Source organism: Nematolebias whitei, chromosome 10 (assembly GCF_014905685.2).
Source record: "Nematolebias whitei isolate Nwh7 chromosome 10, NemWhi1, whole genome shotgun sequence".
In the NCBI taxonomy this organism is placed as follows: domain Eukaryota; kingdom Metazoa; phylum Chordata; class Actinopteri; order Cyprinodontiformes; family Rivulidae; genus Nematolebias; species Nematolebias whitei.
The window spans coordinates 47,698,084-47,713,788 of record NC_056507.1 but is presented as its reverse complement, the minus strand read 5'-3'; the positions used below and the strand labels follow the sequence as shown (position 1 = coordinate 47,713,788).

Below are 15,705 nucleotides of genomic sequence, written 5' to 3'. Positions count from 1 at the left end.
CAAAAGTGTCCAGGTTGGACCAGCGTCCAGTTCCTCCGGGGAAGCACGACCAGACGTTGACGTCACTCTCCAACCGAGCTCACCAGTGTGCGTTCCAGGCGGCCGCAGCGAACAACAATGTCGCTCTGCTGGCCTACAGCATCTCAAAGAGGCTGGAGGAAACAGACCTGCCTGAGGTGACAAAGAGCTCACTCTGAAAGGCATCTGACGTCATCTTCAACCTGTGCACCTCCTCTGCTGTCTGACTGTCTCGCATCGCCGCCTGGATGACAATGATCCAGAGGTCCACCTGGCTTCGTCACTCCCCCTCCCTGCCGGAGAAACTACAGAAGGACCTGCTGGAGGGCCCCATCACGACGGACGCGCTGTTCGAAGCCAATTTCAAGGCCATGCTGGAAAAATCGAAGAAGTCGAAGGAGGTTTTGGAGACTGTGCGCCACCTGATGAAGCCGCACTCCTCCTCTCGCCCCCCCCCCCCCCCCCCCGCCCGCTGGAAGGATCGTAGCAGCCAGAGGCAGCAGCAGAGACGTTCCACAGCTACAGCAGCGTCCTCCCGCCCTGTTCCGCCAGAGAACAGTCCTTTTCATCCCAGCAACCAGCGGCTCAGCATTTCCCCAGAGATCGCCATTAGGCGCCGCCCTGGAACAACCAGCCGCAGGGCTCACAGGGGAGAAGATTTAAGAAATGACTCCTTGCGGAGGATGCGTGTGTATGCAATGATGACACGAGTTTTGCAATAAAATGAAAACATCATTCAAAGAATAAAGTGTCTGATTTCAGCCTGACTGTCAGTTCGAATGATCTCACAGCGGCTTCTCTTCACACATCCTCCACACAAAACGAGCCGGTGACCTCGAAACAGGTTTTTAAAAATACCTACCATTCTGTGTTCGTCTGTCTCTCCTTCCTGTCCTCTCAACCAGCCGGTCAAAGCAGATGGCCACTTGTCCTGAGCCTAGTTCTGCTGGAGGTTTATTCCTTTTAAAAGGGAGTTTTTCCTTTCCATTGTTGCCACTTTGCTTGCTCAGGATGGGAGACTGCAACAAACCCAAGATTCAACTTGTCTGCTGGATTCCTTAGATAGAGAAATTTACTAATTGGCTTTTATGTATGTGAATGTTCCTGTAAAGTGCCCTGAGACAACTTTGTTGTGATTTGGTGCTATATTAATAAACTGAATTGAATTGAATTAAAAATCACAGCAGCTCGAGAAAACACACACAATGCTCGCTTGACACAGCAGCAAAAAATGAATGTTTTCAGCAGACCGAGCCTAGGAGAAAATCTCGCAGAGGGGCAGCGAGCGTGCTCCCTGAACAGATGGATGCACCGTCTTATCAACAAAGGTTACACGCTACAGTTCGCAGCTCAACCCCCCTCCGTTCAGAGGAATTATAGAGACGGTTCTGTCATCTCCAGAACAGATCTCGTCCCCCCACACAGAAGTTCAGGAACTACTGGTGAAAAATGTAATTTCCAGGGTTCCCGACGGAGAGGAAAACACAGGGTTTTACTCACGTTTTTCCTGGTTCCGAAACGGACCAGAGGGATGAGACCCATCTTGGATTTATCAGTTTTCAACATTCCAATCATTCCAAAATGCAGAAGGTTCCTGCGCTTCTCCTTTCAAGGGATCTAGTATCAGCACAACAGGCTGCTGTTCGGTTATTCCCTCGCACCACGTATGTTCTCAAAATGCATGGAGACGGCTCTGCAGTTGTTACACAGGGCGGGGATGAGAATCATGTTTTACCTGGACGATCTGCTGCTGCTTACTCGATCCAGACAGGAAGCAGTGGCGCAAACCCAAGCGCTGGTGACATACATGTGAAACCTGGGCTTCGCCATTAACTGGGAGAAGGGCTCGGTTCTTCTGGCCCCGATAATTGTTTATTTGGGAGTAGAGCTAAACTCAGTCACTATGAGGGCTCGTTTATCACAGACAAAAACCGAAGCTCCAAAAGACCAGCTCCGCCACGTAAAACTGGGCAGAGTAGTGACAGTTGTTTCCATCATGAAACTGTTAGGAACAATGTCGTCAGCTCACACGGTGATTCCGTTGGGCTTACTCCACATAAGACACCGCCAGAGATGGTTCGCTTGTCTGCGCATAGATCTGGTAAGGCAGAAGAGGGGGATGATCTCTGTGCCCCCCTCCATGGGAACCGACCCGAGACATTGGGGAAATCCCCTCACTCTGTCGGAAGGAATCCCTATCAGCAGACCTATGTCACACGTCTCAGTTTTCACAGATGCGTCCCTGTCAGGTTGGGGAGGAACGTGCCCGTCTCGGGCTGTGGGGGCGCTGTGGCCACATCACACAGCTGCTCATATAAACATTTTGGAATGTTGCACGGTTTTGAATGTGATTAAACATTTTACTCCAGTGTTGCGGAATCAACATGCTCTGATTCACACAGTCAACAAAGTGTCTGCAGCGTACATAAACCGGAAGGGGGGCACGCGCTCAGCCGAAATGTTACACATTGCGAGGCAGCTGCTGTGTTGGGCACACAAAAACCTACTCTCCATCAGAGCAGTGTACATCTCCGGTGTCCTGAACAGAGGAGCGGACATAATGTTCAGGGGTGGTCCGCGCCACAGGGAATGGAGCCTCCATCCCGAGCTGATGTCTCGGATGTGGGAGAAATTTGGCAGAGCGGCAGTGGACCTGTTTGGCTCACGGGAGAACGCTCAGTGCCAACTATGGTTCTCACCGAGCCCACGGGACAAACCACTGTTAGGAGTGGACGCATTTGCCCACAGCCCGTGGCCCAAAATGCTTTTTTACGCTTTTTTCCCCCAGTCCTTCTAATATCACAGTTTCAGAACCGAGCTTGGGAGGAAGAACTGTCAGCCATTCTGATAGCCCCCGAGCGCGTGAGCGCCCCGTGGGTTCCAATCCTGCGACGTCTGTTATCGGGTCGCCCGTGGAAATTGCCGTGGAGGGAGGACGCTCTCCTCCAGGTGAGAGGAGCGATCAGGAGTTACCCAGAAATAGGCCAGCACCTTTGGGTCTGGCCGCTGAGCAGATCCGCTTAGAGAGGATGGGTCTTTCTCAAGATGTAGTGCGCACGATCCAGGATTCACGTGCTGCCTCCACTACAGCACTGTACACATCAAAGTGGACAGCCTTTCAGCGCTGGTGTACGGAGAAAGGTATAGAGACCACCTCATGTCCACTAGGTGGCATGCTGTCCTTTTTGCAGCAGCTGATGGACAGAAATCTGGCGTTCAACACAATTAAAACGTATGCTGCAGCCATCTCTTCCTGTCACAAAGGCGTCGGTGACAGAACAGTTTTAATCATCCGCTGATGAAGCATTTTCTAAAAGGTGTACAAAGGCAAAGACCTGTGTCACGCCCATTAACTCCTCAGTGGGACTTAACAATGGTTCTGCAGGCCCTGATCAAAGCTCCTTTAGAGCCGTTAGGTCAGGTTTCGATTAAATTCTTGTAATTTAAAACAGCCCTGCTGTTGGCTTTGACATATGCAAAGAGAGTGAGTGATTTATCTGCCCTCTCTGTCGCTCCGTCATGTCTCAGGATTCAGGCTGATGGCAGTTCAGCTGATCTGAGACCTAACCCAGCGTTTATGCCTAAAAACATCATGAGCTCATTTAAATCAAGAATCATAACGTTGGAGTGTTTTGTCCCTCCTACCACAAATACGAAGAAGTATCTTTTCATCTTCTCTGCCCTGTGCATGCGTTGGCATGTTACGTAGCACGCACGGCCACACTGCATCAGACTCAACATTTGTTTGTGCATTATAGAGAGGCCTCTGCAGGTCGCCCGTTATCCACCCAGTGCCTGTCACACTGGCTGTGTGAGGCCATTTCTGAAGCCTACAGAGCATCAGGTTTAGAGACCCCTGACAATCTCAGGGTGCACTCGACGAGAGGAATCGCATCCTCGACTGGCTTACATAATGGTATGACAATGCAGGATATTTGCACTGCGGCCGCATGGTCATCGCCCTGCTCATTTATTCGCTTCTATCTACGTGATGTGTCGGCACGCTCCATGACGCATTCTGTCCTCGGTGCCTTAACAGAATGAATCTCATTGTTTTCATGGAACTTCGTTTAAACTCACATCTGACTACATGCAATTACAGTGTGAGATATTTGTTATCAGTCACAAGTTTGTGACTGTTGGTTTTTGTTCTAATGTCACTAATCAGTTCATGAATACTGTTACCAATCAGTTCATTTGATTACTAATCAGTTCATTTATTGTGAATCTGTTCACTGTTTTTTCAGCCTCTCCCCTTTTTCCCCTCGAAAACTTTTCTCTCCGGGAGCCCATGTACACGGAATTCATAAATTACGCAGCGCGCGTCTGTACATGGTACGCGTAATTACGCAGCGCGTATTTACGCACATGGAGGGCTGAGGGATAAAATGTTTTTTGGTGCAAGCGGGCGCTTCATACGGTGTTCGAATGGACCCAGTGAGGCAAAGACTACATCCTGCTTCGCCCTTAACCCACAAGCGACAGCCTTAAAGGGCGAGGCCTATACGAAATAGAACATTGGTTACATACTGTAACCCCAGATTCTATGAGTATAGGCGTAGCCCTTTAAGCTCTGGGCCTCACTGGCTCCTAAATGGCTGAAGAAAAAAGCTATTTGGGAGCCGATTACCCGCTCTCAACCTAATTTATACGGACCGGGTGGGGCCCACACGACAGGTGGGCGTGGACTAAATTTTTCAGTGCGACGCTTTGCGTGATAGGATAAAACCCACAAGCGACAGCCTTAAAGGCCTACGCCTATACTCATAGAATCTGGGATTACAGTACGTAACCAACGTTTTCAGTCATAAACAGCAGCAAGAAGAAAAAAAATCTACTAACTCATGTAAATACATTTACACTTGAAATATTCACCCTAAATATCTAATTTAAGTCCGGATGGAAGTTCAGCAATAAATAAATGCATCAGTCTGTTGCTGCTTTTATCTTTAAGAAACTTGCATCAATTCCTACAGAGTTTTGTTTTTTTTCTCACACAACGTACAGACCCTGCCAGGAAGCCACTTTGATTAGTCAGTAGATTTAACGTTAGCAGAAATATGCCTCATATATCTACAACATGACAGATTATCACACATTTACTTTAATGTATTTTTCAAAGAGAACATGATACCTGTTACAGCTGCGGACGAGTTTGATGCTACAGCGGATGTTTTCTCTTCAGACGCTGCAACATGGACGACGTGCTGTTACTCCAGTTCTGTTTGCAGTGGAAGCATTGAGCTGTGTTGTATTTTCTGTTTAGTCTAACATGTTCCCAAACTTTTGACAGTTTTTGTTGTTTTCGGGGCTCTTCTTTTAGGCAGTCTCTGTTCCCTCCATAGCTACAAACTTAGCACATATGTGTTAGCGGAAGCGCTAGCGTTGTGTAACACAAAAACCATCCGGCTAGACCACAGTGCTCTGAATAGTTGAACGAAGCTTCGAGGCAGATAAATTTGCTTCGAGGATTTTTTGAGACCGAGGTCCTCGAATGATTCGAGAAATCGTTTCAGCCCTACAGCCAATCACCGAAACTTGGCACTGAAAGACAAGGCACATTTTGATGCTTAGTACAACCGAAGCAGTTCAGTCGATACCATAAAAGAACCAAAGTTAGGTACTCAGACCTAGATGTCCGACACTTTGATCCAGCATGTGGTGTCCAACACTTGGACACATGGTGTGGTGTCCAACACAGTCATGGTTTCACCTGGCAGTCTCAGAAAATGAGCAGGGACTGAGATAACTGGTCAGAATTACGTCATTACAAAATGTACAAGTTTGACTTGATTTGCATTCACAGCTGTGATCACAACTTCCTGTTTGACTTCAGAGACCTAGACATGTCTCAGACATGTGGACAGTTAGTAGATTTGGTGTAAATTTAGTTCCTCACCATTTCAGTGTATCCATTCTGAACTGGTCCCGTCCAACACGTTCAAACACCGCTGCTTCAAAACCCTCCTGAGAGACAGGTGCCATCAAGCCCAGCTGCTGACACAGCACGTCTTTCTGTGGACGAATCAAAGGAGAAAACCAGTCAAAAGTACGGAGACTGTTCTTTCTCCAGGGTGGAACAACTGAACAACAACTTCAACCAGAAAGTTCCTGCAGAAAATTTGATCAGGACTGCCACGTGGCCTCCATTTTTAATTTTTCATTTGACAGTAGTATGTATTGGGTTCACTCAGCTACCACCATACCAAATTTCAGCTCAATATGGCAAAAACATCAATGAGTTATAGTCATTTTTTGTTTTAAGCTATGCTGGCCATCTTGGATTTTTGATTTGGATTCAGTATGAGATGGTGTTATGATATTTCTTATTTAGACTGGTCCTATGATTTTGATCTGCTCAGAGACGGGATTATAATGAAATTATGCCCCGGTTCTGACTGGGTTAAACTGGACCAGAAACTCTAAAGAGAGTTCTCCCAGGGATTTCAATATCAGTCAAGGAATAGTTTAATCTGCTTGCCACATCACGTAGAAAGGCTTTGAAGCACCGTTTCATATTTCCTAACACGTCAGTCCAAATAAGACCACACTTAGCCACGCCATGGGGCGGCTGTGGCTGAGTGGTTAGAGCAGTTGTCCTCCAATGCGAGAGTTGGGGGTTCAAATCCACCAACAGTCACATGCCGAAGTGTCCCTGGGCAAGACACTGAACCCCTCATAGCCTCTGATGTGTGTCCCATCGGTGTATGAATGTGATCTAAAGCACTGATTAGTCTCATTAGAATGATTTGTTCAATTAGCTTTGTAGAGATCTAGTGCTGTGTGGATAGGTAAATGAAGCACAGATTGTAGTGTAAAGCACTTTGAGTATCTTGAAATAAGATAGAAAAGTGCTATATAAATACAGTCCATTTACCATTTACCATTGCCCCCTCATACACTGATAGGCTGAGCTCCCCTTCTGCGAAAGGCGAAGTGTAGGACCCTATAAATTAATAATGACACGAGACATCGGGGCTCTTTTTCCGGGTCTATAAACACGTCACATACTGTATAGAGTCCAGCGCTGTGAATTGTAATCTTTTACTGCCTTTTCTAATATAATTGATAAAACTTAATTGACATTTCCTTGATTTATTGATTAGTATAGTGCCAATTCTGAGGGAGGTCCGAGCCCGGGGTAAAGATGTGGGCAGGAGGGGGTTTCCGGATCCGGTGGTCCGCGGCCAGCTCGCATCTTTAACAGTTGGTGCCGTGTTCTGGACTTCCGTTTTAGAAGTGGTAGCTCAATTTTTTATTATTATTTAGAGGTAATACAGCAACAGGTGAATGGAGTAAGAGCAGACTGAACAAGCCGGCTATTATCATCTCATAAGGTAAGCAGGAAACCTATTACATCGAATTTCTGCGTGTCCCATAAGAATGGTCAGGCTGCTCTGTTTTCAGTCCGGTGTACGCAGATTAGTGAACTAAAAGGCAGTGGAAGTGTAATTTCTGAATTGTACAGGTCCTTCTCAAAAAATTAGCATATTGTGATAAAGGTCATTATTTTCCATAATGTAATGATAAAAATGAAACTTTCATATATTTCAGATTCATTGCACACCAACTGAAATATTTCAGGTCTTTAATTGTTTTAATACTGATGATTATGGCATACAGCTCATGAAAACCCAAAATGCCTGTCCCAAAAAATTAGCATATTTCATCCCACCAATGAAAGACAAGTGTTTTTAATACAAAAAACGTCAACCTTCAAATAATCATGTTCAGTTATGCACTCAGTACTTGGTCAGAAATCCTTTTGCATGAATGACTGCTTCAATGCGGCGTGGCATGGAGGCAATCAGCCTGTGGCACTGCTGAGGTGTTATGGAGGCCCAGGATGCTTCGATAGCGGCCTTAAGCTCATCCAGTTTGTTGGGTCTTGCGTCTCTCAACTTTCTCTTAACAATATCCCACAGGTTCTCTATGGGGTTCAGGTCAGGAGAGTTGGCAGGCCAATTGAGCACAGTAATACCATGGTCAGTAAACCATTTACCAGTGGTTTTGGCACCGTGAGCAGGTGCCAGGTCGTGCTGAAAAATGAAATCTTCATCTCCATAAAGCTTTTCAGCAGATGGAAGCATGAAGTGCTCCAAAATCTCCTGATAGCTAGCTGCATTGACTGTGCACGGTGGCTCTGGATGTTTCTACTCCAGACTCAGTCCACTGCTTCCGCAGGTCCCCCAACGTCTGGAATTGGCCCTTCTCCACAATCCTCCTCAGGCTCCGGACACCTCTTCTTGTGCAGCGTTTTCTGCCACATTTTTCCCTTCCCACAGACTTCCCACTGAGGTGCCTTGATACAGCACTCTGGGAACAGCCTATTCATTCAGCAATTTCTTTCTGTGTCTTACCCTCTTGCTTGAGGGTGTCAATGATGGCCTTCTGGACAGCAGTCAGGTTGGCAGTCTTACCCATGATTGCGGTTTTGAGTAATGAACAAGGCTGGGAGTTTTTAAAAGCCTCAGGAATCTTTTGCAGGTGTTTAGAGTTACGTCGTTGATTCAGATGGTTAGGTTAAAAGCTTGTTTAGACAACCTTTTCGTGATATGCTAATTTTTTGAGACAGATATTTTGGGTTTTCATGAGCTGTATGCCATAATCATCAGTATTAAAACAATTAAAGACCTGCAATATTTCAGATGGTGTGCAATAAATCTGAAATATATGAAAGTTTCATTTTTATCATTACATTATGGAAAATAATGACCTTTATCACAATATGCTAATTTTTTTAGAAGGACTTGTATATATATATACATACACACACAGATTGACAGATAAATGGATCCACCTTTAAATTATGGACAGTTTTAAATGGTAATACAAGTCGACATTAACTATGGGATTTAACAGAATGTATTGAAGGAGTCATGATGAGAGCTGGGATTATCTTACAGCAAGTGCCCTGCAGATTTAAGATATAGTCTTAGTGTTAAATTAAAGAAATGCAGATAAAAATTAGTAATTTTATGTTTTCAAAACAAATTTTCATTTTAACGGTGCCTGTCCCTTTAAAAAATAACTGATTAAACAAAGATTATGTTTGAGGATTATTTAAATGATGTGATTTGTATATCTAAAACAATATTAACCCTTCACAGGTCTCTGGAGCAGTGCTGACCTAAAATAACTGTTGTGAATGCTTTTTAGAACTGTTAACTACAAACCAGATTCCAAAAAAGTTGGGACACTAAACAAATTGTGATTAAAAATTGAATGCAATGATGTGGAGGTGCCAACATCTAATATTTTATTGAGAATAGAACACAAATCACAGATCAAAAGTTTAAACTGAGAGAATGTATCATTTTAAGGGAAAAATCTGTTGTTTCCAAATTTCATGGCATCAACAAATACCAAAAAAGTTGGGACAAGTCCATTTTTACCACTGTCATCCCCCCTTCTTCTTACAACACTCAACAGACGTCTGGGGACAGAAGAGACCAGTTTCTCAAGTTTAGAAATAGGAATGCTCTCCCATTCATGTCTAATACAGGCCTCTAACTGTTCAATCGTCTTGGGCCTTCTTTGTGGCACCTTCCTCTTTATGATACGCCAAATGTTCTCTATAGGTGAAAGATCTGGACTGCAGCCTGGCCCTTTCAGTACCCGGATCCTTCTCCTACATAGCCATGATGTTGTGATTGCTGCAGAATGTGGTCTGGCATTATCGTGTAAAAAAATGCAGGGTCTTCCCTGAAAGAGATGACATCTATATGGGAGCATTTGTTGTTCTTGTAGTGAACTAAGCATCCGGTCAAAACCTGACCCTGAAGACCTTCATGGGACAGGAACTGTTATTTCATTGATTTGAATCCAGAAATACAAATTAGCTCATCCAGAGACTTTCTAATTGTATCCTGAACTAATCAATTGAAAGAACACTCTCTTTTTATATTATCATTACTATTTTTACAATGTCTTGATAATCAAAAGTGTGTTTAGTTCAAACCATTTTAAATGTTGAAGTGAACCACTCATTTTAAATCAACTGTGAAACAGTATTAATGATTTTTAATCCTCATTCAAAGTAGAAATCAAGTTAGATGTCTGTTACAAAGTAATTATGCATTTTGATCTTCTGTCTGAAATGAGAAGTAGTGATGTCGGTCGAAAGTCAGAAAGAAGTTATTAGAACGAAGTGGATTGTTTTTAAACCTAGCAGACGGTAAATAAGAAGCTACTGGCATCTGCTTCCTCCCACTTCGCCATAACATTTCTCTGTCTGTTCCTAAACATTTCTCTGTCTGTTCCTAAACATCTTCGCTGTTTTTCTAACTTGTAGTAACCTCTTACGTCACTAAAACCACACCCCTGTTGGTTCTTTCAACCAATCAGGACTTCCCAAAAGGGACCGGAAGCAGAACTCTTTAAAAGTCGACACTTCCTAGTTTCAGTTAGTTCTGGATAGAACAGAAGTTCCATGGAGAAGGAAGACAGTGTGACTTTGCAAGGGTGAAGTCCACGGTGGTCATTTGCTGAAAAATGACACCTGTCTGGAATGTTGATTCCGGTCATTACGCCAAAGACCTATTCAACATCTCAGGAGTTCAGCACGTTTGCTGAAATTCCACTTAACTTAATCCTATCTTTCGGGGAAGTTTATTTTGGAAGCTGGGCCAGTCAGCCTCGTCATCCTAAGTTGATGAGAAGCGGATAAATCCCTGGAGGTAAAAAGACTCAGCCTTGCTGGACGCCAGGAGAAGGCCTCTCTGAAACCCCACCAAGGTAGAGTCGACACTCGGGTACCATCTAGCGGAAATCACTGGGAAACTTGCTATCTGGTTTCAAACAAGATAACTCCCCATCTTTTCTTTATTATCTTAAGTTAACCCTAAGTATCCACTTTCCCTTCTTAAACTTTACTCCATCTCTATATTTCTCTGCCAGTAAAAAGATAAGCTAAAAGTCTGCAGATATTAATTTAAGATCTAAGGAAATGTCTGTTGTTTTATTAAGTAAAACGTGCCAAGTTTTATTAATCAGAGCCGATCAGAATAATCAAGTGTACAATGTTTTGATGTTAAATTTTGATTCTGTTAATAAATGACCACATTCATTTTGATGGGTCAAAGAAAACTAACGTCTCATGTCACTGATTAGACCATCTCCAACACAGTATTTCTGTCACATATCTGTCAAGTAGCTCGAAAAAGAGAGAACCCGTTATTAAATATTGATTGTAGTGGAGCTCCTAAGCTAACTGAAACTAGCCTAACCCTATCTCACTACATTCTAGAACCTGAACATAGTTCTCTGCATTAATGGTGCCTTTCCAGACATGCAAGCTGCCCATGCCACAAGCGCTCATGCAACCCCATACCATCAGTGATGCAGGCTTCTGAACGGAGCGTTGATAACAACTTGGGCTATCCTTGTCCTCTCTGGTCCGGATGACATGGCGTCCCAGTGTTCCATAAAGAACTTCAAATCGTGACTCATCTGACCACAGAACAGTCTTCCATTTTGCCACACTCCATTTTAAATGACCCCTGGCCCAGTGCAAACGTCTGAGCTTGTGGAGCTTGCTTAGAAATGGCTTCCTCTTTGCACTGTAGAGTTTCAGCTGGAAACGGCGGATGGCACGGTGGATTGTGTTCACTGACAATGCTTTCTGGAAGTATTCCTGAGCCCATTCTGTTATTTCCTTGACAGTGGCATTCCTGTTTGAGGTGCAGTGACGTTTAAGGGCCCAGAGATCACGAGCATCCAATAGAGTTTTACGGCCTTGACCCTTACGCACAGCGACTGTTCCAGATTCTCTGAATCTTTTGATGATGTTATGCACGGTTGATGATGATAACTTAAAAGTCTTTGCTATTTTATGCTGGGTAACACCATTCTGGTATTGGTGCACTATCTTTCTGCACAACAATGGTGGAATTGGTGATCCTCTTACCATCTTGGCTTCTGAGAGACACTGACACTCTGAGAAGCTCTTTTTATACCCAATCATGTTGTCAGTTGACCTAATTAGTGTTAATTGGTCTTCCAGCTGTTCGTTATATGCTCAATTTCCTTTTTCCAGCCACTTATTGCTACTTGTCCCAACTTTTTTGGGATTTGTTGACGCTGTGAAATTTTGAATCAACATATTTTTCCCTTAAAATGTTACATTTACTCGGATTAAAGTTTTGATCTGTCATCTATGTTATATTACGTATAAAATATTGACATTTGCCATCTCCACATCATTGCATTCAGTTTTTATTCACAATTTGTTTAGTGTCCCAACTTTTTTGGAATCCGGTTTGTATAAATTGCTTCAGCAGGGATGGATCCTGTACCCCACCCCCACCCCCCATTTTTCTCTCTACAGGTGATGCCATAAGGAGAATTGAGAACCTAAAACTGTAAACTGGGCAGATGGGACAACCAGTGAGGGAACACTGTTATGGATGGCTGAATACAAGTAAATATTGATAATCAGTAAAGATACAATTCATGATTTTAAGTAATGACTATTGATTTTTCTATAATGAGATGAGCTAAATTATAGATGTTGTTTTGGATGATAAATTAGGCTGGAATATTGTATATAATATAAGGAGCAAAAACTTTGCTAGATATTTGACTTCTAAATCACTTAAAATGTTCAGTGACAGAGTTACAGGCAGATTAAATCAAATCTATAGATGTTTTTATCTCAGGTAAGATTTTTACAAGTGCTAATAGAGTTGGAATACACTAGTTTTTACTTATTTTTTAATTCTTCTTAACAGATACTAAAAGAAAATATATAATAATGTAGTATGTCAGGACAGCTATGCTGTGGACACACTACTAATTAATTATTCTTAAAGCTAGTTCACAAAGAATATTAATTGTTTAATTACAATGGATTCTTTTCTTTTTCGAGCAAAATTTCTGCCATGTGACCGAGATAACTGTGAGTGGATTGTTTAATCAGTGACATGAGACGTCATTTTATCTTTGACCCATAAGAATAAATGCGGTCGTTTATTTAACAGAATCAAAATTTAACATCAAAACATGTACACATTGATTTGCTGATCTGTTTCTGATTAATAAACTTGGCACGCTTTACTAACAAGACAACAGAACATTACTGATTGAGGCTGATTCACCTCTGAAGGCATCTAGATTACTGGCGAATACAAAAGTTAAAGAGGAGAAAAAGATTTAAGGAGAAAGTTTTAGATGGATGATAATAGATGTGTGGAACCAGAACATTGCACCCTTCCTCTGACATCCAGCTCAGCTTTCCGGTACACTTCAGGACGTGCAGCGACTTTGTTACCTGAGATGGGGGATCCCTCCACTCCGGAACAGAAGTCAATTAGTACGCTCCCTTTCCAGCGTCTCCAGTTAAAGTAGCTGGGTCATCAGAATAAATGCATATACTCATGAGGTACTCGGTTCCACCGAAAAAGCTTCCTTAGCAGTGGAGCATTTACTGCTCGGGTTGAGGGCACAATGATGCGAGCTGTGACTCCGCTAAATGGAGGGACCCCTTGGCACATGGTCCCATCCATCTGCTGCTTAAGTGAGTCTCATCTCTGACCGAAAGTTCCAGCAAGACTGGAAAAGACTAAGACTCGTGAAGACTAAGACTGAAGACTTAGCCCTAAGACTTAAGACTCCGAATGAGTTCCAGCACTGAACTCCAGGACTGCACTTCAGGACTGAACTCAATAGTTCCACGAAGTGTTCCTTTTAAAGGGGTATACACTTCCTGTTACGTGGTACTTCCTGATTGGTTGAAACAACCATCAGGGGTGTGGTTCTAATGATGTCAAGAGGGTCATTAGAAGTCAAGAGACAGCAGGAATGTTTTAAAAAACAGTTAGTACAGACAGAGAAATATTATGACGAGGTGAGACAAACGCAGGTGCCAGTTGAAGTTATTTACTGTCTGAGAGTTTTAAAAACAAGACACTTCGTTCTAATAACTCGTCTCTGTTTGTCTCTGACTTTCGACCGACATGCAGTCCACTACCTTCATTCAGACAGAAGACTAAATGCACACTTACTTTGTAAATAGGCATTTAACTGTATGATCAAAAATCTAATGATGTTTAAAAATCATTAATACTGTTTCACAGTTGATTTAAATGAGTGGTTCACTTCAACATTTAGAAATGGTATGAACTAAACACATTTTTGATTATCAAGATATTGTAAAATAGTAATGATAATGTAAAAATAAGAGTGTTCTTTCAATTGATTAATTCAGGATACAATTAAATAGTCTCTGGATGAGCTAATTTGTATTTCTGGATTCAAATCAATGAAATAACAGTTCCTGTCCCCTGAAGGTCTTCAGAGACAGATTGTTGTCAGAGGCCTAGTTCACTACAATAATGAATTCTAACAACTACTAACATGATTTAAGACATCAATCAACCTTTATTTATACAGGTAAATCCCATTGAGCCTCGAGGACTCATTTACAAGAGAGACCTGATTTCAACAAAGAAAGATGACAACAATGGACAACAGCAACAACAATAAACAGTTATAAAAAAGCATACTACAGTTTTTTTTTTTTTTTTTTTTTTTTAACAAATAGGATGGCTAAAAGGAAAAAGTAACAAAACAAAAAACAGCTAGATTCCAAGACAAATGTAAAAAACTAAAAACAGGAACATGGGGGAGTGGTGGCGCAGAGGTTAGAGAGGTGGGCTTGTGATCCGAAGATCGCCGGTTCACGCCCCGGCCCCGACAACATCAAAATTGTGGGTGGGGTAGGTGAAACACCCACACTTGCCCCCACCATCATTCGCCCCACTCTGGGCCCATGAGCAAGGCCCTTAACCCCCACCATGTGCTCCCTAAACAGGTCTCTCTTGAAAATGAGTTCTCGTGGCTCAATGAGACTAACCTGTATAAATAAAGGCTAAATGAAAAAAAAAAAAAAAAAAGAAAAATGTCAGCATTGGTCCCTGCCAGGTGTCCAACAGATTCTTAAAGACTCTTAGAGAGGTCAAGGTCGAGAGCTTCAAATCTTTTTGTAAGATGTTCCAGGAAACAGGAGCGGAATAGGAGAAGGCCCTTTTGCCTAGTTCAGTCCTCATTGAGGGAACACTGCATGTAATAATGTCCTGAGAGCGCACTCCGTAGCTGCACTCACGCAGACACATGTAGGAGGAGATGTATGAAGGCAACAGACCAAGAAGTGATTTAAAGATGAAAATGTACCAGTGAGAGAGTCTGCGTGAAGTTAATGATGTCCAGTTAACCAGTGAATACAGTGTGCAGTGGTGGGTACGATAATCACAGCCAGTTATGAATCTTAGTGCACCATGATAGACAGCATCCAACATCTGCAGGGTTCTTGTAGGAGCGTTCATGTAAATAATGTCACCGTAATCAATGGAGTGAAGGAAAGTCACAGATACAAGGCGTTTTCTAGCATTCAGGGTTAGACAGGATCGGTTTCTGAAAAAGAAACCCAGTTTAACTTTCAGTTTCTTTACCAAGTTTTCCACATGGAGCTTAAAAGAGAGATGTGAGTCGACCAAGATACCCAAATATTTATAGGAATCAACAAACTCAATGGGGACACCATTTGAGGATAAAATCGGAGGAAGAACTGCTGGGACCAACTTCCTATTTGAAAAAAGCATCCCTTTGGTTTTGTCGGCATTTAGGACAAGTTTGAGGCGAAACAAATCAGTCTGGATGATGTTGAATGCAGATTTCAAAAGCTGGAAA

General features: G+C 42.9%; 1 protein-coding gene across 1 annotated transcript in view; it reads right to left on the bottom strand.

Moving 5' to 3' along the window:
- Positions 1–15,705, bottom strand: part of LOC119416421 (alpha-aminoadipic semialdehyde synthase, mitochondrial) — a gene marked incomplete in the record, with an annotated part of 132,308 nt that overhangs the window by 38,274 nt on the left and 78,329 nt on the right. The window contains 1 exon segment of the mRNA XM_037683659.1: positions 5,918–6,033. Within this exon segment, the coding sequence (XP_037539587.1) occupies positions 5,918–6,033 (116 nt within the window).